A 19,997-nucleotide genomic window follows, 5' to 3' on the forward strand; every position below is an offset into this window, starting at 1 on the left:
GGAGGCATGAAGAGGAGCAGGCTCTGTGCATCTGGAAGACAAGGTGAGAGGGGACAGAATGAACAAGAGAGGTGGGGAAGCTGCTGGAGGGATACAGGGCATGGAGCTGCTGGAAGGACACAGGTGGTGAGCTGCTGGAGTGACATAGGCAGAGATGTGTGTAAGGGGCACTACTGTGGGCATTATGTGTATAAGCGGCACTACTGTGGTCATTATGTGTAAGGGGCACTATTGTGGTCACTGTGAATAAGCAGAATTTCTGTGGGCATTATGTGTATAAGTGGCACTACTGTGGTCATGTGTAAGGGGCACTACAATTGTGGGCATTATGTGTAAGGGGCACTACTGTGGGAATTGTGTATAAGGGGGCACTACTCTGGGCATTGTATATAAGGGGCACTACTGTGTGGTATAACATGTACAGAGGGTACCACTGTGCAGTGCAATTTGAATAAATGGTACTATTGACTGACATAACCTGAATAAAGGGCATTACTATGTGGTGTAATATGAATCAGGGGTACCACATGCGGTTTAATGTGAATAAGATTGTGCTACTACTCTATGTGGTGTAATTTGAATTGGGGGTACTATTAAGTGACCATGCTGCTTCTTTGTGAGATTAATGTACCTTTATAAAGTATGGGTAGTAGGGCACTCATTTATAGTTTGCAAGGGGGTCCGAAAACACAAGCTCCGCTTAATGTAAGGATGGGGGGGAGGGGAGGTGGCGGGGTAAATGAGTTCCACCACCTCTCCTGGACCACTTTAAGCCCTGCCCAGAGGTAAGTAGGAGGGGTTAGGCACTAGGGGGAGGGTTAGGCTGCAAGAGGGGGAGGTTAGGGTTAGACTGGGTGGGGTGTGTTAGGGGTAGGGTGAAAATACTTACTCCGTTGGGATTCTGGCCATTAAGATTACACTGTCTTCTGACTTTTAGTATCCCGACTGACTGAATTTCTTACTTAACCTTTTGTAATATGTCCTATTTAGCCAAGGTACCTCCATATAGTTTTAGATGCTAGCATGTCCACATATATATTAGCATGCCTTAAACTATTATGACCTCGTAATATTTGTAGGCATATGAGACCATATGAAATAACCTTATGTCACTATATTGTACCCAATCTATGACTGGCATCTCTATCACATCATAATAGACTTCAAGTACTGTATATCATACACTTTAAACCTATTTTCTCTAACGTCCTAAGTGGATGCTGGGGACTCCGTCAGGACCATGGGGATTAGCGGCTCCGCAGGAGACAGGGCACAAAAATAAAGCTTTAGGATCAGGTGGTGTGCACTGGCTCCTCCCCCTATGACCCTCCTCCAAGCCTCAGTTAGGTTTTTGTGCCCGTCCGAGCAGGGTGCACTCTAGGTGGCTCTCCTAAAGAGCTGCTTAGAAAAAGTTTTTTAGGTTTTTTGTTTTCAGTGAGTCCTGCTGGCAACAGGCTCACTGCATCGAGGGACTTAGGGGAGAGAATTTCAACTCACCTGCGTGCAGGATGGATTGGATTCTTAGGCTACTGGACACCATTAGCTCCAGAGGGAGTCGGAACACAGGTCTCACCCTGGGGTTCGTCCCGGAGCCGCGCCGCCGACCCCCCTTACAGATGCCGAAGTTGAAGAGGTCCAGAAACAGGCGGCAGAAGACTTTCAGTCTTCATAAGGTAGCGCACAGCACTGCAGCTGTGCGCCATTGTTGTCAGCACACTTCATACCAGCGGTCACTGAGGGTGCAGGGCGCTGGGGGGGGCGCTCTGGGCAGCAATGTATTATACCTTTTTATGGCTAAAATACATCACATATAGCCCTTGAGGCTATATGGATGTATTTAACCCCTGCCAGATCTCACAAACTCCGGGAGAAGAGCCCGCCGTTTTAGGGGGCGGGGCCTATTCTCCTCAGCACACGGCGCCATTTTCCTGCTCAGCTCTGCTGTGAGGAAGGCTCCCAGGCTCTCCCCTGCACTGCACTACAGAAACAGGGTTAAAACAGAGAGGGGGGGCACTTATTTGGCGATATGATTACATATGTGAAAATGCTATAAGGGAAAACACTTGTATAAGGGGTTGTCCCTGTATAATTATAGCGTTTTTGGTGTGTGCTGGCAAACTCTCCCTCTGTCTCCCCAAAGGGCTAGTGGGGTCCTGTCCTCTATCAGAGCATTCCCTGTGTGTGTGCTGTGTGTCGGTACGTGTGTGTCGACATGTAGGAGGACGATGTTGGTGAGGAGGCGGAGCAAATTGCCTGTATGGGTGATGTCACTCTCTAGGGAGTCGACACCGGAATGGATGGCTTATTTAGGAATTACGTGATATGTCAACACGATGCAAGGTCGGTTGACGACATGAGACGGCCGGCAAACAAATTAGTACCTGTCCAGGCGTCTCATACACCGTCAGGGGCTTGTAAAAACGCCCATTTACCTCAGTTGGTCGACACAGACACGGACACTGACTTCAGTGTCGACGGTGAAGAAACAAACGTATTTTCCTTTAGGGCCACACGTTACATGTTAAGGGCAATGAAGGAGGTGTTACATATTTCTGATACTACAAGTACCACAAATAAGGGTATTATGTAGGGTGGGAATAATCTACTTGTAGTTTTTCCTGAATCAGATAAATTAAAGTGTGTGATGATACGTGGGTTTCCTCCGATAGAAAATTATTGGAGGTATACCTTTTCCCGCCAGAAGTGAGGGCGAGTTGGGAAACACACCTTAGGGTGGATAAGGCGCTCACACGCTTATAAAAACAAGTGGCGTTACCGTCTCCAGATACGGCCGCCCTCAAGGAGCCAGCTGATAGGAAGCTGAAAAATATCCTAAGAAGTATATACACACTGTCACGATCCGGGTATCTGGACGCCATTTCTTACCCATCAGATGCCTCCTAAGGCTGGCTCAGCGCTCCAGGACCGGATCCCATCTGTTATCCTGATGTGTACATTCCTGTATCCTCTCCTGTCACTCTGGGACGCTGTCACAGTAAACGCCATATTACACCTGGCATGGCGTCTCCCGCGGCCTCCGCCGCCGTCCCTGAACTTCTGCATGCAGAGTGTCTGAGTGGCGATTACGTCAGCCGCGGCCTCCGCTGTGTCCGCGTGGTTGGATGCGCATCTGTCAGCCTGGCGCCTCCTGTCTCCGGTGGCCGGCGCCGCCATTACTGTTTTCATTACCACATGGATTACAAACCAAACTTCCCTCCAAGTGTCTGCATGGGCGCAGCCATCTTGGATTCTGTCAGCTGATCATTTCCACCAATCTGTTCTCAGTATTGATAATCTGCATAATTGCCTAGCCAATCCCTTCCTTGCTGCAGGTATAAATACACTGTGCCTGAGCAAGGAAGGCGTCAGTGCTTTGGTTGTCAAACCTAGTTCCTGTTTGTCTCTCTCCTGTGATTGTCTTCCAGGTTCCAGCTCCTGTCTCAAGACTTCCACCATAGAGACCCGCACCAGCATTCCACCTGCGGTGTAGCCTGACTCTCCAATCCATTGTGGATTCATCTGTTTCCAGCTATAACATTACCTGCTTCCAGCTCAGCTTCCAGCAGAGTACAGCTTCTCTTAAAGGGCCGGTGTCCTTTCTACACTTTACCACTCTCCACCGGTATTATTATTTCTCCGCTCTCAAGTTCTACATTTCAGTTCATATTTCATCGCTCCCAAGTTCATTTATTATTTAACTGGTTCCAGCCAGTATCCACTCCGTGCTAACAACAGTCTGGTTCCAGCCAGTATCCACAGCAGCCGTTTTATCTTCAGCAACCCAGCTTTTCCTGGAACACCAGCTGGCACAATCCTGGGTTATCTCCATTGCTACAGTCGGGCCTGGTAAGGACTTTCCATCTAGAAGATTATAAGAACTATCTCACACTACCAGTGCCCTGTGGCTCCTGCTATCCTGTAGTACCCAGGAACTGTATTTATTCTTTGCTGACTTTTACGTTTTCTTTTACTGCTGCTGTGTTGCGGAGTTGTCATAATAAACATCATTGACTTTTATCCAAGTTGTCGTGGTCACGCCTTCGGGCAGTTATTATTCATGTTACTTACATGTCCAGGGGTCTGATACAACCTCCCAGGTTCCGGTACATCTCAGCCCCTACAACTGAGGCTGCCTCCCGTCAGCTCAGGCCCTCAGTTGTGACAGTAAGCACTGACCTAATGAATCCAGCCGGAGACCAGGATCAAGCGGCCAGGCCGATGCAAGAACTGGCAGCCCGACTAGAACATCAGGAGGCTGCACAGGGCCACATCATCCGCTGTCTCCAGGATCTCTCTACTCGGCTGGATGGGATTCAGACAACTCTCCGTGGATCAGGCGCGTCTGGTGCGTCAACCACAGTGACTCCAGCTATAACCCCACCCACCTTACCCATTTCTGCTCCACGTCTTCATCTTCCAACGCCAGCAAAATTTGACGGATCTCCAAGATTCTGCAGGGGATTTCTCAACCAGTGTGAGATTCAGTTTGAGCTACAACCTGGCAATTTTCCCAGTGACCGTACAAAAATTGCCTACATTATTTCTCTTCTCAGTGGCTCAGCCCTTGATTGGGCATCACCGTTATGGGAGAGGTCCGACACCCTGCTATCTTCCTACACTGCCTTCGTGTCAACATTCAGGCGCATCTTCGACGAGCCAGGCCGGGTAACCTCAGCTTCATCCGAGATTCTCCGTTTACGCCAGGGGTCACGTACTGTAGGACAATATCTGATACAGTTCCAGATCCTGGCATCCGAACTGGCATGGAACGACGAGGCCCTGTATGCTGCATTCTGGCATGGCTTATCTGAGCGTATTAAAGATGAGTTAGCTACCAGAGACTTACCTTCTAAGTTAGATGAGCTAATCTCACTCTGCACGAAAGTTGATTTACGTTTCAGAGAGAGAGCAACTGAGCGTGGAAGATCATCTGCTCCAAAATCTTCTGCTCCTCCTCCTCGTCAACTGTCACCATCTAAAGATGAGCCCATGCAACTTGGCCATTCCCGTTTAACTCCTGCTGAGCGCCGAAGACGTCTCTCCGAGTCTCTCTGTCTCTATTGTGCAGCTCCGTCTCACACCATTAATGCCTGTCCCAAACGTCCGGGAAACTCCAAATCCTAGCTCTCCAAGGAGAGGGCCGGCTAGGAGTAATGATCTCCTCTCCATCTCCTCAAGATTGTAATCTCCCAGTCTCGCTTCAAGTTGCTCAACATTATCGGAACGTCATTGCCCTCCTTGATTCCGGAGCAGCTGGGAACTTTATTACCGAAGCCTATGTTAAACGGTGGTCCCTACCCACCGAGAGACTTCCTTCGTCCATTTCTTTAACTGCCGTGGATGGCAGCAAAATTTTTGATGCAGTTATTTCTTTAAGAACTCTACCAGTTCGTCTGAGAGTGGGAGTTCTTCATTCCGAACTTATTTCTTTTTTAGTGATTCCAAGAGCCACACATCCTGTGGTCCTGGGCCTTCCATGGCTCCGTCTTCACAATCCTACAATTGATTGGACGACTACGCAAATCCTGGCATGGGGTTCCTCCTGTGCTGAGACATGTTTGTTTAAAGTATTGCCTGTCTGTTCTTCCTCCCCCAGGTCGTCTGATGTTCCACCTCCTCCATATCAAGATTTCACGGATGTGTTCAGTAAAGCTTCTGCTGATATCCTTCCTCCTCATAGAGAATGGGACTGCCCGATTGATCTCATTCCAGGGAAGGTTCCACCTCGAGGCCGAACTTATCCGTTGTCTCTGCCTGAGACGCATTCTATGGAGGAATATATTAAAGAGAACCTAGCAAAGGGGTTCATTCGACCTTCTTCTTCTCCAGCCGGCGCAGGCTTCTTTTTTGTAAAAAAGAAAGATGGTGGTCTGCGGCCGTGCATCGACTACAGAGGTTTGAACGACATTACCATCAAGAACCGTTATCCTTTACCCCTGATTACTGAGCTCTTTGACAGAGTTAGCGGAGCTACCATCTTTACAAAGCTGGACTTGAGAGGTGCATACAATCTCATCCGGATCCGTGAGGGTGACGAGTGGAAGACCGCCTTTAACACCCGTGACGGACATTATGAGTACCTCGTCATGCCCTTCGGATTGAGCAATGCTCCAGCTGTCTTACAGCATTTTGTCAATGAGATCTTCAGAGACATTCTATACCGTCATGTCGTGGTCTATCTAGACGATATCCTCATTTTTGCCAACGATTTAGAGGAACATCGTTTTTGGGTTAAAGAGGTTCTGTCCCGTCTCCGTGTCAATCATCTCTATTGCAAATTAGAGAAATGCGTCTTTGAAGTCAAGTCCATTCCGTTTCTAGGGTACATTGTGTCCGGTTATGGACTAGAGATGGATCCTGAGAAACTACAAGCAATCCAAAATTGGCCGATACCCTTAACCCTCAAAGGGGTCCAGAGGTTCTTAGAGTTCGCCAACTATTACCGAAAGTTTATACGAGACTTTTCCACCATTGTGGCGCCTATTACTGCTTTCACTAAGAAGGGTGCTAACCCGTCCAAGTGGTCTGAAGAAGCCATGCAAGCATTTCATCTTTTAAAACAAAGGTTCATCTCTGCGCCTGTTCTGAAACAGCCTGACATCGACTCTCCTTTCATCTTAGAGGTGGATGCCTCCTCCGTTGGAGTAGGAGCGGTGTTATCTCAGAGGGCTAAAGATGGCCATTTACACCCTTGCAGTTTCTTCTCCTGGAAGTTCTCCCCAGCTGAGCGCAACTATGCGATTGGCGACCAGGAGTTGCTAGCCATCAAGCTCGCTCTAGAAGAGTGGAGGTATCTGTTGGAGGGAGCTTCTCATTCAATCACCATACTTACAGACCACAAGAACCTTTTATATCTGAAAGGCGCACAATGTCTCAACCCTCGTCAGGCCAGATGGGCACTTTTCTTTTCCAGGTTCGACTTTAAACTCCAGTTCTGTCCGGGCTCTCAGAATCGCAAGGCCGATGCCCTTTCCCGCTCATGGGAGCAAGAAAATGAGTCAGAGTCTTCAGACAAGCATCCTATTATAAATCCGTTGGCATTCTCCACGGTAGGGATGGACTCTACGCCCCCATCAGGGAAAAGTTTTGTGAAACCGATGCTAAGGAAGAAGCTCATGCATTGGGCCCATGCTTCCCGTTTTGCCGGACATACAGGTATCCAAAAAACCCTGGAGTTTATCTCTAGGTCCTATTGGTGGCCAACTCTGAAAAAGGACGTCTTGGAGTTTATTGCATCTTGCCCAAAGTGTGCTCAACATAAGGTATCCCGCCAGTCGCCTGCGGGGCAACTGGTTCCACTATCTGTTCCCCGTCGACCTTGGACCCATTTGTCGATGGATTTTATTACAGATTTACCCATGTGCAACAAGTTCAATACCATCTGGGTGGTAGTTGACCGGTTCACCAAGATGGCACACTTCATTCCTCTCACCGGTCTTCCGTCAGCTTCCAAGTTGGCTCAAGTATTCATACAAGAGATCTTCCGACTCCACGGTCTTCCTGAAGAAATTATCTCAGATCGAGGAGTTCAATTCACAGCCAAATTCTGGCGAAGTTTATGTCAAGTCCTCCAAGTCAAGCTAAAGTTTTCCACGGCTTACCATCCTCAGACCAATGGTCAAACCGAGAGGGTGAATCAGGACTTGGAGGCCTTCCTCCGCATCTATGTGTCCTCCTCTCAAGATGACTGGGTTCAATTACTTCCCTGGGCCGAGTTCTGTCATAACAACCAGTATCATTCTTCATCTGCTTCAACACCATTCTTCACTAACTTTGGATTCCACCCTAAAGTCCCTGAGTTCCAACCGCTTCCAGCAACTTCTGTTCCCGCAGTGGATATCACCTTGCATCAGTTTGCCAATATCTGGAAGAGCGTACGATCAGCTCTGCTCAAGGCATCGTTCAGGTACAAGAAGTTTGCGGATAAGAAGCGTCGAGCAGTTCCTGCTCTCAAGGTGGGTGATCGGGTATGGTTATCCACGAAGAATTTGAGGTTAAGAGTTCCCAGTATGAAGTTTGCACCTCGCTATATCGGTCCTTTCAAGATTGAACAAGTCATCAATCCTGTTGCTTACAGACTCCAGTTGCCTCCCTTCTTAAAAATACCCAGGACATTCCATGTTTCCCTGTTGAAACCGCTGATCTTGAATCGGTTTCATTCCTCACTTCCTCCAACTCCGAAAGTCCAAACTCAACGAGGCGTTGAGTATGAAGTGGCCAAGATCCTGGACTCACGTCACCGTTACGGTCAACTACAATATCTTATTGACTGGAAGGGTTATGGTCCTGAGGAACGTTCATGGACCAATGCTTCTGATGTCCATGCTCCTGCCTTGGTTCGGAGATTCCATTCCAAGTTTCCTCAAAAGCCAAAGAAGTGTCCTGGGGCCACTCCTAAAGGGGGGGGTGCTGTCACGATCCGGGTATCTGGACGCCATTTCTTACCCATCAGATGCCTCCTAAGGCTGGCTCAGCGCTCCAGGACCGGATCCCATCTGTTATCCTGATGTGTACATTCCTGTATCCTCTCCTGTCACTCTGGGACGCTGTCACAGTAAACGCCATATTACACCTGGCATGGCGTCTCCCGCGGCCTCCGCCGCCGTCCCTGAACTTCTGCATGCAGAGTGTCTGAGTGGCGATTACGTCAGCCGCGGCCTCCGCTGTGTCCGCGTGGTTGGATGTGCATCTGTCAGCCTGGCGCCTCCTGTCTCCGGTGGCCGGCGCCGCCATTACTGTTTTCATTACCACATGGATTACAAACCAAACTTCCCTCCAAGTGTCTGCATGGGCGCAGCCATCTTGGATTCTGTCAGCTGATCATTTCCACCAATCTGTTCTCAGTATTGATAATCTGCATAATTGCCTAGCCAATCCCTTCCTTGCTGCAGGTATAAATACACTGTGCCTGAGCAAGGAAGGCGTCAGTGCTTTGGTTGTCAAACCTAGTTCCTGTTTGTCTCTCTCCTGTGATTGTCTTCCAGGTTCCAGCTCCTGTCTCAAGACTTCCACCATAGAGACCCGCACCAGCATTCCACCTGCGGTGTAGCCTGACTCTCCAATCCATTGTGGATTCATCTGTTTCCAGCTACAACATTACCTGCTTCCAGCTCAGCTTCCAGCAGAGTACAGCTTCTCTTAAAGGGCCGGTGTCCTTTCTACACTTTACCACTCTCCACCGGTATTATTATTTCTCCGCTCTCAAGTTCTACATTTCAGTTCATATTTCATCGCTCCCAAGTTCATTTATTATTTAACTGGTTCCAGCCAGTATCCACTCCGTGCTAACAACAGTCTGGTTCCAGCCAGTATCCACAGCAGCCGTTTTATCTTCAGCAACCCAGCTTTTCCTGGAACACCAGCTGGCACAATCCTGGGTTATCTCCATTGCTACAGTCGGGCCTGGTAAGGACTTTCCATCTAGAAGATTATAAGAACTATCTCACACTACCAGTGCCCTGTGGCTCCTGCTATCCTGTAGTACCCAGGAACTGTATTTATTCTTTGCTGACTTTTACGTTTTCTTTTACTGCTGCTGCGTTGCGGAGTTGTCATAATAAACATCATTGACTTTTATCCAAGTTGTCGTGGTCACGCCTTCGGGCAGTTATTATTCATGTTACTTACATATCCAGGGGTCTGATACAACCTCCCAGGTTCCGGTACATCTCAGCCCCTACAACTGAGGCTGCCTCCCGTCAGCTCAGGCCCTCAGTTGTGACACACACATACTGGTGTTATACTACGACCAGCAATCGCCCCAGCCTGGATGTGCAGCGCTGGGGGGGCTTGGTCGGATTTCCTGACTGAAAATATTGATACCCTTGACAGGAACAATATTTTATTGACTATAGAGCATTTTAAGGATGCATTTCTATATATGCGAGATGCGCAGAGGGATATTTGCATTCTGGCATCAAGAGTAGATGTGATGTCCATATCTGCCAGACGATGTTTATAGACACGACAGTGGTCAGGTGATGCAGATTCCAGACGGCACACGGAAGTATTGCCGTATAAAGGGGCGGTCCATCGGACCTGGTGGCCATGGCAACAGCTGGAAAATCCACTTTTGTTACCCCAAGTCACATCTCAGCAGAAAAGGACACAGTCTTTTCAGTCTCAGTCCTTTCGTACCCATAAAGGCAGGCGGGCAAAAGGCCAGTCATATCTGCCCAGGGTTAGAGGAAAGGGAAGAAGACTGCAGCAGGCAGCCCATTCCCAGGAACAGAAGTCCTCCACAGCTTCTGCCAAGTCCGCAGCATGACGCTGGGGCCATACAAGCGGACTCAGGTGCGGTGGGGGGTCATCTCAAGAGTTTCAGCACGCAGTGGGCTCACTCGCAAGTGGACTCCTGGATCCTACACGTAGTATCCCAGGTGTACATTGGAAATTCGAGACGTCTTCCCCTCACAAGTTCCTGAAGTCTGCTTTACCAACGTCTCCCTCCGACAGGGAGGCAGTATTGGGAAAAAATTCACAGGCTGTATTCCCAGCACGTGATAATCAAAGTACCCCTCCTACAACAAGGGATGGGGTATTATTCCACACTATATTGTGGTACTGAAGCCAAACGGCTCGGTGAGATCTAAAAGATTTGAACAATTACATACAAGGGTTCAAATCAAGATGGAGTCACTCAGAGCAGTGATAGCGAACCAGGACGATATGGTGTCACTGGATATCAGGGACGCTTACCTACAAGTCAAAATTTTGCCCTTCTCACCAAGGGTATCTCAGGTTCGTGGTACAGAACTGTCACTATCAGTTCAGACGCTGCCGTTTGAATTGTCCACGGCACCCCGGGTCTTTACCAAGGTAATGGCCGAAATGATGATTCTTCCTAAAAGAAATATGGACGCTTTCCTGATAAGGGCAAGGTCCAGAGAACAGTTGGCGGTCGGAGTAGCACTATCTCAAGTAGTTCTACGACAGCACGAGTGGATTCTAAATATTCCAAAATCGCAGCTTTTTCCGACGACACGTCTAATGTTCCTAGGGATGATTCTGGACACAGTCCAGAAAAGGATGTTTTCTCCCGGAAGAAGAAAGCCAGGGAGTTATCCGAGCTAGTCAGGAACCTCCTAAAACCAGGAAAAGTATCAGTGCATCATTGCACAAAGGGTCCTGTGAAAAATGGTGGTTTCTTAAAAAAGCGATCCCATTCGGTAGATTTCACGCAAGAACCTTTCAGTGGGATCTGCTGGGAAAATGGTCCGGATCGCATCTTCAGATGCATCAGCGGATAACCCTGTCTCCAAGGACAAGGGTGTTTCTTCTGCGGTGGCTGCAGAGTGCTCATCTATGAAAGGGCCGCAGATTCGGCATTCAGGACTGGGTCCTGGTGACCACAGATGCCAGCCTGAGTGGCTGGGGAGCAGTCACACAAGGAAAAAATTTCCAGGAAGTGTGATCAAGTCTGGAGACTTCTCTCCACATAAATATACTGGAGCTAAGGGCAATTTACAAGGCTCTAAGCTTAGCAAGACCTCTGCTTCAAGGTCAGCCGGTATTGATCCAGTGGGACAACATCACGGCAGTCGCCCACGAAAACAGACAGGGCGGCACAAGAAGCAGGAGGGAAATGGCAGAAACTGCAAGGATTCTTCGCTGGGCGAAAAATCATGTGATAACACTCTCAGCAGTGTTAATTCCGGGAGTGGAAAACTGGGAAGCAGACTTCCTCAGCATAACTTCCACCCGGGAGAGTGGGGACTTCAGCGGGAAGTCTTCCACATGATTGTAAACCGTTGGGAAAAACCAAAGGTGGACATGATGGCGTCCCGCCTGAACAAAAAACTAGACAGATATTGCGCCAGGTCAAGGGACCCTCAGGCAATAGCGGTGGACGCTCTGGTAACACTGCGGATGTACCAGTCATGGTATATGTTCCCTCCTATGCATCTCATACCAAAAGTACTGAGAATCATAAGAAGGAGATGAGTAAGAACGATACTCGTGGTTCCGGATGGGTCAAGAAGGACTTGGTACCCGGAATTTCAAGAGATTCTCACGGAAGAACCGTGGCCTCTACCTTAAGAAAGGACCTGCTCCAGCAGGGGCCTTGTCTGTTCCAAGACTTACCGCGGCTGCGTTTGACGGCTTGGCGGTTGAACGCCGGATCCTGAAAGGGCATTCCAGATGAAGTCATCCCTACCCTGGTCGAAGCCAGGAAGGATGTAACCGCAAAACATTTTCACCGCAATTGGCGAAAATATGTTGCGTGGTGTGAGGCCAAGAAGGTCCCTACAGAGGAATTCCAACTGGGTCGTTTCCTACATTTCCTGAAAACAGGACTGTCTATGGGCCTAAAATTAGGGTCCATTAAGGTTCAAATTTCGGCCCTGTCGATTTTCTTCCAAAAAGAACTGGCTTCAGTGCCTGAAGTTCAGACGTTTGTAAAAGGGGTACTGCATATACAGCCTCCTTTTGTGCCCCCAGTGGCACCTTGGGATCTCAATGTTGTTTGAGTTTCCTAAAGTCACATTGGTTTGATCCACTCACCACTGTGGACTTAGAATCTTCACCTTCCATGTGAAATATTTTATTAGCCCTGGCTTCAGCCAGGCATGTGTCAGAATGGGCGGCTTTATCATATAAAAGCCCTTACTTAATTTTTTATTCTGACAGGGCAGAATTGAGGACTCGTCCTCAATTTCTCCTTAAGGTGTTTTCTGTTTTTCACATGAACCAACCTATTGTGGTACCTGCGGCTACTAGGGACTTGGAGGACTCCAAGTTACTTGACGTTGTCAGGGCCCTGAAAATATATGTTTCCAGAACGACTGGAGTCAGAAAATCTGACTCGCTGTTTAGCCTGTATGCACTCAACAAGATGGGTGCTCCTGCTCCTAAACAGATGATTGCTCGCTGGATTTGTAGTACAATTCAGCTTGCACATTCTGTGGCAGGCTTGCCACAGACAAAATCAGAAAAAGCCCATTCCACAAGGAAGTGGGCTCATCTTGGGCGACTGCCTGAGGGGTCTCGGCTTTACAACTTTGCTGAGCGTTTACTTGGTCAGGGGCAAACACGTTTGCTAAATTCTACAAATTTGATACCCTGGCTGAGGAGGACATGGAGTCTCTCATTCGGTGCTGCAGGGTCATCCGCACTCTCCCGCCCGTTTGGGAGCTTTGGTATAATCCCCATGGTCCTGACGGAGTCCCCAGCATCCACTTAGGACGTTAGAGAAAATAAGAATTTACTTACCGATAATTCTATTTCTCGTAGTCCGTAGTGGATGCTGGGCGCCCATCCCAAGTGCGGATTGTCTGCAATACTTGTACATAGTTATTGTTACAAAAAAATCGGGTTGTTATTGTTGTGAGCCGTCTGTTCAGAGGCTCCTACGTTTTGTCATACTGTTAACTGGGTTCAGATCACAAGTTGTACGGTGTGATTGGTGTGGCTGGTATGAGTCTTACCCGGGATTCAAGATCCTTCCTTATTGTGTACGCTCGTCCGGGCACAGTATCCTAACTGAGGCTTGGAGGAGGGTCATAGGGGGAGGAGCCAGTGCACACCACCTGATCCTAAAGCTTTATTTTTGTGCCCTGTCTCCTGCGGAGCCGCTAATCCCCATGGTCCTGACGGAGTCCCCAGCATCCACTACGGACTACGAGAAATAGAATTATCGGTAAGTAAATTCTTATTTTCATGCAGCAGATGCATTTCACAGTGTTATTAGTTGCATGTATCTTAAGATGCGTGCGACACAATCACAAAATTGTGTCATTATATCTGAGCACTTAAGTGTTTCAATCTGACAGTATAGTTAATATTCATATCCGCAAAAAAAAAAAAAAACTGTAAAAAAAACTGTGAAATACTTTTACTTGAGATTTTACTACAAAATAGCGTAACATCACAGAAGCATAATCAGTCAAGGTGTGTACTGTAACTCACAAGTAATTTATTCATCATAGCCCCATAGTTATGTCCAACCTATACATACTTGTTGGTTTTCCCTATGATCACACAATGTGTACATTGAAGATCAAGTGCATATTCATTGTATTTTCTTTTATAGTATATTACATATCTTTTCTGTACTTTCTAATTTTCATTAATCCCTTCTTTCCTCTCCAATTTCCAAAGCCTTCACCACACTCTTTCTTCTTCTTTAGTATTATGATTACACATTCCCGTCTTTGTTGGAGCAGAAAGAATTTGAGAGAAGGATTTTCTACAAGACACAGAGATCTGAATGTACGAGACTCGGTTGTATTATGCTTTCCCAGCATGCTCTGTGTCCTCAAACTTACAGCATAGACATCATCCCAACCCATTTCATCGAGGAAATATATGTCTGCTACTTAATTTAGCTCTGAATCTTCACTGAACTAACCTGGATAAATTAATTCATAAATTGGTTAACTGAGCTCATATTCATTTAGGTAGAAAGTCGGTGGTAAATGTGGCTACAGACATGCAGCATATCTAGCAAATGACATTGGGCATATTGATACCTTTGTTACAGTACAAACAAATGCAAGATAACGCATATGCAATAAAGTGCAAAAGATGTGTCATTACAAGAATGAATGGTTCTAAAACATGGGCCCTCATTCCGAGTCGTTCGCTCGTTCTTTTTTTTCGCATCGCAGTGAAAATCAGCTTAGAGCGCATGCGCAATGTTCGCACTGCGACTGCGCTAAGTAATTCTGCTATGAAGAAAGGATTTTTACTCACGGCTTTTTGTTCGCACCGGCGAACGTAGTGTGATTGACAGGAAATGGGTGTTACTGGGCGGAAACACGGCGTTTTATGGGCGTGTGGCTGAAAACGCTACCGTTTCCGGAAAAAACGCAGGAGTGGCCGGAGAAACGGGGGAGTGTCTGGGCGAACGCTGGGAGTGTTTGTGACGTCAAACCAGGAACGACAAGCACTGAACTGATCGCACAGGCAGAGTAAGTGTGGAGCTACTCTAAAACTGCTAAGTTTTTTTTGTTCGCAATATTGCGTAAACTTCGTTCGCACTTTTAAGATGCTAAGATACACTCCCAGTAGGCGTAGACTAAGCGTGTGTAACTCTGCTAAATTCGCCTTGCGACCGATCAACTCGGAATGAGGGCCATGATTCAAATCATATATTAAAATTTCCAAAGAATTCCAATGTAAGAGAGGTTTAAGTAAACCTCACATGATAAACAGCCATAGAACACCTTCCCATCCCAATTGCCAGACACGGACTAAAGTGCTGCTGCTATAGAGAAAAGAGCTGAAATAAAAAAAGCAAATAACTTGTGGCTTGTTTAGGGAAAAAAAAATATCCATCTTAAAAATTGCTATTGAAGGGGTCTATGAAGCAGTGAAAAGAGTGGAGAAGTGAGCCTGTGGAGAAGTTGCCCATGGCACCCAATCAGCTGCTCCGAACAATTGTATAGTATGCAAAATATAAATGTTACTTCAATGCTGATTAGTTGCCCTGGGCAACTTCTCCACTGGCTCACTTCTCCACACTTTTCACTGCTTCATGAATAGATGTCTTTTATGGCATAGAGCATCTCGGGTCAGCTTTTTTTGAATATGTCCATCTGTAGTATTCTTATGATAGCTTTACATTTGTTGGGTTTTACATATGTCATATTTAGGTTGTACATGTCATTTTAACACACATATCATTAACAGTGTAAAAAAGATTTGCATTGCATTGCATTGTTTCTCCATTTCTCTGACGTCCTAGTGGATGCTGGGAACTCCGTAAGGACCATGGGGAATAGCGGGCTCCGAAGGAGGCTGGGCAGTCTAGAAAGATTTATGACTACCTGGTGTGCACTGGCTCCTCCCACTATGACCATCCTCCAAGCCTCAGTTAGATTTTGTGCCCGGCCGAGGTTGGATGCACACTAGGGGCTCTCCTGAGCCCTTAGAAAGAAAGTATAGATTTAGGTTTTTTATTTTCAGTGAGACCTGCTGGCAACAGGCTCACTGCAGCGAGGGACTAAGGGGAGAAGAAGCGAACTCGCCTGCTTGCAGCCGGATTGGGCTTCTTAGGCTACTGGACACCATTAGCTCCAGAGGGATCGACCGCAGGCCCAGTCCTTGGTGTTCGGTCCCGGAGCCGCGCCGCCGTCCCCCTTACAGAGCCAGAAGCAAGAAGGTCCGGAAAATCGGCGGCAGAAGACATCAGTCTTCTCCAAGGTAGCGCACAGCACTGCAGCTGTGCGCCATTGCTCCTCACACACACTTCACACTCCGGTCACTGAGGGTGCAGGGCGCTGGGGAGGGGGCGCCCTGAGAAGCAATTATAACACCTTGGCTGGCAAAAATACCACAATATATAGCCCTAGAGGCTATATATGTGGAAAATACCCCTGCCAGAATCCAGAAAAAAGCGGGAGAATAGGCCGCGGAAAAGGGGCGGAGCTATCTCCTGCAGCACACTGGCGCCATTTCTCCTTCACAGATCCGCTGGAAGGAAGCTCCCTGGCTCTCCCCTGCAGTCTACACTACAGAAAAGGGTAAAAAAGAGAGGGGGGGCACTAAATTTAGGCGCTGTATAAATTATATAGAAAAAGCAGCTATAGGGGACATAACTCAGTTAGTCCCTGCATTATATAGCGCTCTGGTGTGTGCTGGCATACTCTCACTCTGTCCCCCCAAAGGGCTTTTGTGGGTCCTGTCCTCTGTTGGAGCATTCCTTGTGTGTGTGCGGTGTGTCGGTACGGCTGTGTCGACATGTTTGATGAGGATAATGATGTGGAGACGGAGCAGATGCCTTTAGAAGGGATGTCACCCCCTGCGGGGCAGACACCTGAGTGGATGAGCTTATGGAAAGAAATGAGTGCACGTATAGACTCCTTACATAAGAAATTTGACGACATGCCAAATGTGGGACAGCCGACTTCTCAGCTCGTGCCTGTCCAGGCGTCGCACAGGTCATCAGGGGCTCTAAAACGCCCGCTACAGACCGCAGACACAGATGTCGACACTGATACTGACACCAGTGTCGACGACGATGAGTCTAATCTGATGCCCACTAAGGCCATTCACTGCATGATTGAGGCAATGAAAGAGGTGTTACACATTTCTGATATAAATACAGGTACCACTAAAAAGGGTATTATGTTTGGGGAGAAAAAACTACCCGTAGTTTTTCCCCCATCAGATGAATTAAATGAAGTGTGTGAAGAAGCGTGGGCTTTCCCTGATAAAAAATTGGTAATTCCTAAGAAGGTACTAATGGCGTTCCCTTTCCCGCCAGAGGATAGGTCACGTTGGGAAACACCGCCTAGGGTGGATAAAGCGCTCACACGTTTGTCTAAAAAGGTGGCACTACCGTCTCCAGATACGGCCGCCCTCAAGGAACCTGCTGATAGAAAGCAGGAGGCGATCCTGAAGTCTGTATATACACACTCAGGCATTATACTTAGGCCAGCTATTGCGTCAGCTTGGATGTGCAGTGCTGCCGCTGCGTGGTCAGATAAACTGTCAGAAAATATTGACACATTAGACAGAGACACGATCCTGTTAACCATAGACCATATAAAAGACTCAGTCTTATATATGAGAGATGCACAGAGGGAAATCTGCCGACTGGCATCTAAAGTTAGTGCATTGTCCATTTCTGCTAGGAGAGGCTTATGGACTCGCCAGTGGACAGGAGATGCAGATTCTAAAAGGCACATGGAAGTGTTGCCATATAAAGGTGAGGAATTATTTGGGGATGGTCTCTCGGACCTAGTTTCCACAGCAACGTCTGGGAAGTCAGCATTTTTACCCCATGTCCCCTCACAGCCTAAGAAGGCGCCGTTTTATCAGGTTCAGTCCTTTCGGACCCAGAAAAACAGGCGTGCAAAAGGCGGGTCTTTTCTATCCAGAGGCAGAGGTAGGGGAAAAAGGCTGCAACAAACAGCAGGTTCCCAGGAGCAAAAGTCCTCCCCCGCTTCTTCTGCCAAGTCCGCCGCATGACGGTGGGGCTCCACAGGCGGAGCCTGGTACGGTGGGGGGCCGCCTCAAAAATTTCAGCGATCAGTGGGCTCGCTCACAGGTGGATCCCTGGATCCTTCAAATAGTATCTCAGGGGTACAAACTGGAATTCGAGGCGTCTCCACCCCACCGGTTCCTAAAATCTGCCTTGCCGATTGCTCCCTTAGACAGGGAGGCGGTGCTAGCGGCAATTCACAAGCTGTATTCCCAGCAGGTGATAATCAAGGTACCCCTACTTCAACAAGGCCGGGGTTACTATTCCACACTATTTGTGGTACCGAAACCGGACGGTTCGGTGAGACCCATTTTAAATTTGAAATCCTTGAACACATACATAAAAAAATTCAAGTTCAAGATGGAATCGCTCAGGGCGGTTATTGCGAGCCTGGAAGAGGGGGATTACATGGTATCCCTGGACATCAAGGATGCTTACTTGCATGTCCCCATTTACCATCCTCACCAGGAGTACCTCAGATTTGTGGTACAGGATTGCCATTACCAATTCCAGACGCTGCCGTTTGGACTGTCCACGGCACCGAGGGTATTTACCAAGGTGATGGCGGAAATGATGATACTCCTTCGAAAAAAGGGAGTTTTCTCTATCGTCCTAGTGGATGCTGGGGTTCCTGAAAGGACCATGGGGAATAGCGGCTCCGCAGGAGACAGGGCACAAAAAGTAAAGCTTTTCCGATCAGGTGGTGTGCACTGGCTCCTCCCCCTATGACCCTCCTCCAGACTCCAGTTAGATTTTTGTGCCCGGCCGAGAAGGGTGCAATCTAGGTGGCTCTCCTAAAGAGCTGCTTAGAGAAAGTTTAGCTAGGTTTTTTATGTTACAGTGATTCCTGCTGGCAACAGGATCACTGCAGCGAGGGACTGAGGGGAGAAGGAGTCAACTCACCTGCGTGCAGGATGGATTGGCTTCTTGGCTACTGGACATCAAGCTCCAGAGGGACGATCACAGGTACAGCCTGGATGGTCACCGGAGCCGCGCCGCCGGCCCCCTTGCAGATGCTGAAGACAGAAGAGGTCCAGAATCGGCGGCTGAAGACTCCTGCAGTCTTCTAAAGGTAGCGCACAGCACTGCAGCTGTGCGCCATTTTCCTCTCAGCACACTTCACACGGCAGTCACTGAGGGTGCAGGGCGCTGGGAGGGGGGCGCCCTGGGAGGCAAAATAGTACCTATAAAGGCTAAAAATACCTCACATATAGCCCTAGAGGCTATATGGAGATATTTAACCCCTGCCTGATTTCTCAAAATAGCGGGAGACGAGCCCGCCGGAAAAGGGGCGGGGCCTATCTCCTCAGCACACGGCGCCATTTCCTCTCACAGCTCCGCTGGTCAGGACGGCTCCCAGGTCTCTCCCCTGCACTGCACTACAGAAACAGGGTAAAACAGAGAGGGGGGGCAAATTTATGGCGATATTTTTATATAACAAAGCAGCTATAGGGGAGCACTTATTATAAGGCTATCCCTGATATATATATAGCGCTTTTGGTGTGTGCTGGCAAACTCTCCCTCTGTCTCCCCAAAGGGCTAGTGGGTCCTGTCTTCATTAGGAGCATTCCCTGTGTGTCTGCTGTGTGTCGGTACGTGTGTGTCGACATGTATGAGGACGATATTGGTGTGGAGGCGGAGCAATTGCCAAATATGGGGATGTCACCTCCTAGGGGGTCGACACCAGAATGGATGCCTTTATTTATGGAACTACGGGATAGTGTCAACACGCTAAAGCAGTCGTTTGACGACATGAGACGGCCGGACAATCAATTAGTGCCTGTCCAGGCGACTCAAACACCGTCAGGGGCTGTGAAACGCCCTTTGCCTCAGTCGGTCGACACAGACCCAGACACAGGCGATGACTCCAGTGGTGACGGTGACGAATCAACCGTATTTTCCAGTAGGGCCACACGTTATATGATTTTGGCAATGAAGGAGGCGTTACATTTAGCTGATACTACAGGTACCACTAAACAGGGTATTATGTGGGGTATGAAAAAACTACCTATAGTTTTTCCTGAATCAGAAGAACTAAATGACGTGTGTAATGAAGCGTGGGTTGCCC

General features: G+C 48.1%; 1 protein-coding gene across 2 annotated transcripts in view; it reads left to right on the top strand.

Moving 5' to 3' along the window:
• Window positions 1-19,997, top strand: part of COPZ2 (COPI coat complex subunit zeta 2) — a 324,698-nt gene that overhangs the window by 48,040 nt on the left and 256,661 nt on the right. For both annotated transcript variants that reach the window (XM_063959624.1, XM_063959623.1), the window contains one exon: window positions 14,130-14,211. In XM_063959624.1, coding sequence (XP_063815694.1) covers window positions 14,130-14,211 — 82 coding nt within the window. The remainder of the gene's footprint in view (window positions 1-14,129; window positions 14,212-19,997) is intronic.

Source organism: Pseudophryne corroboree, chromosome 3 (assembly GCF_028390025.1).
Source record: "Pseudophryne corroboree isolate aPseCor3 chromosome 3, aPseCor3.hap2, whole genome shotgun sequence".
NCBI lineage: Eukaryota > Metazoa > Chordata > Amphibia > Anura > Myobatrachidae > Pseudophryne > Pseudophryne corroboree.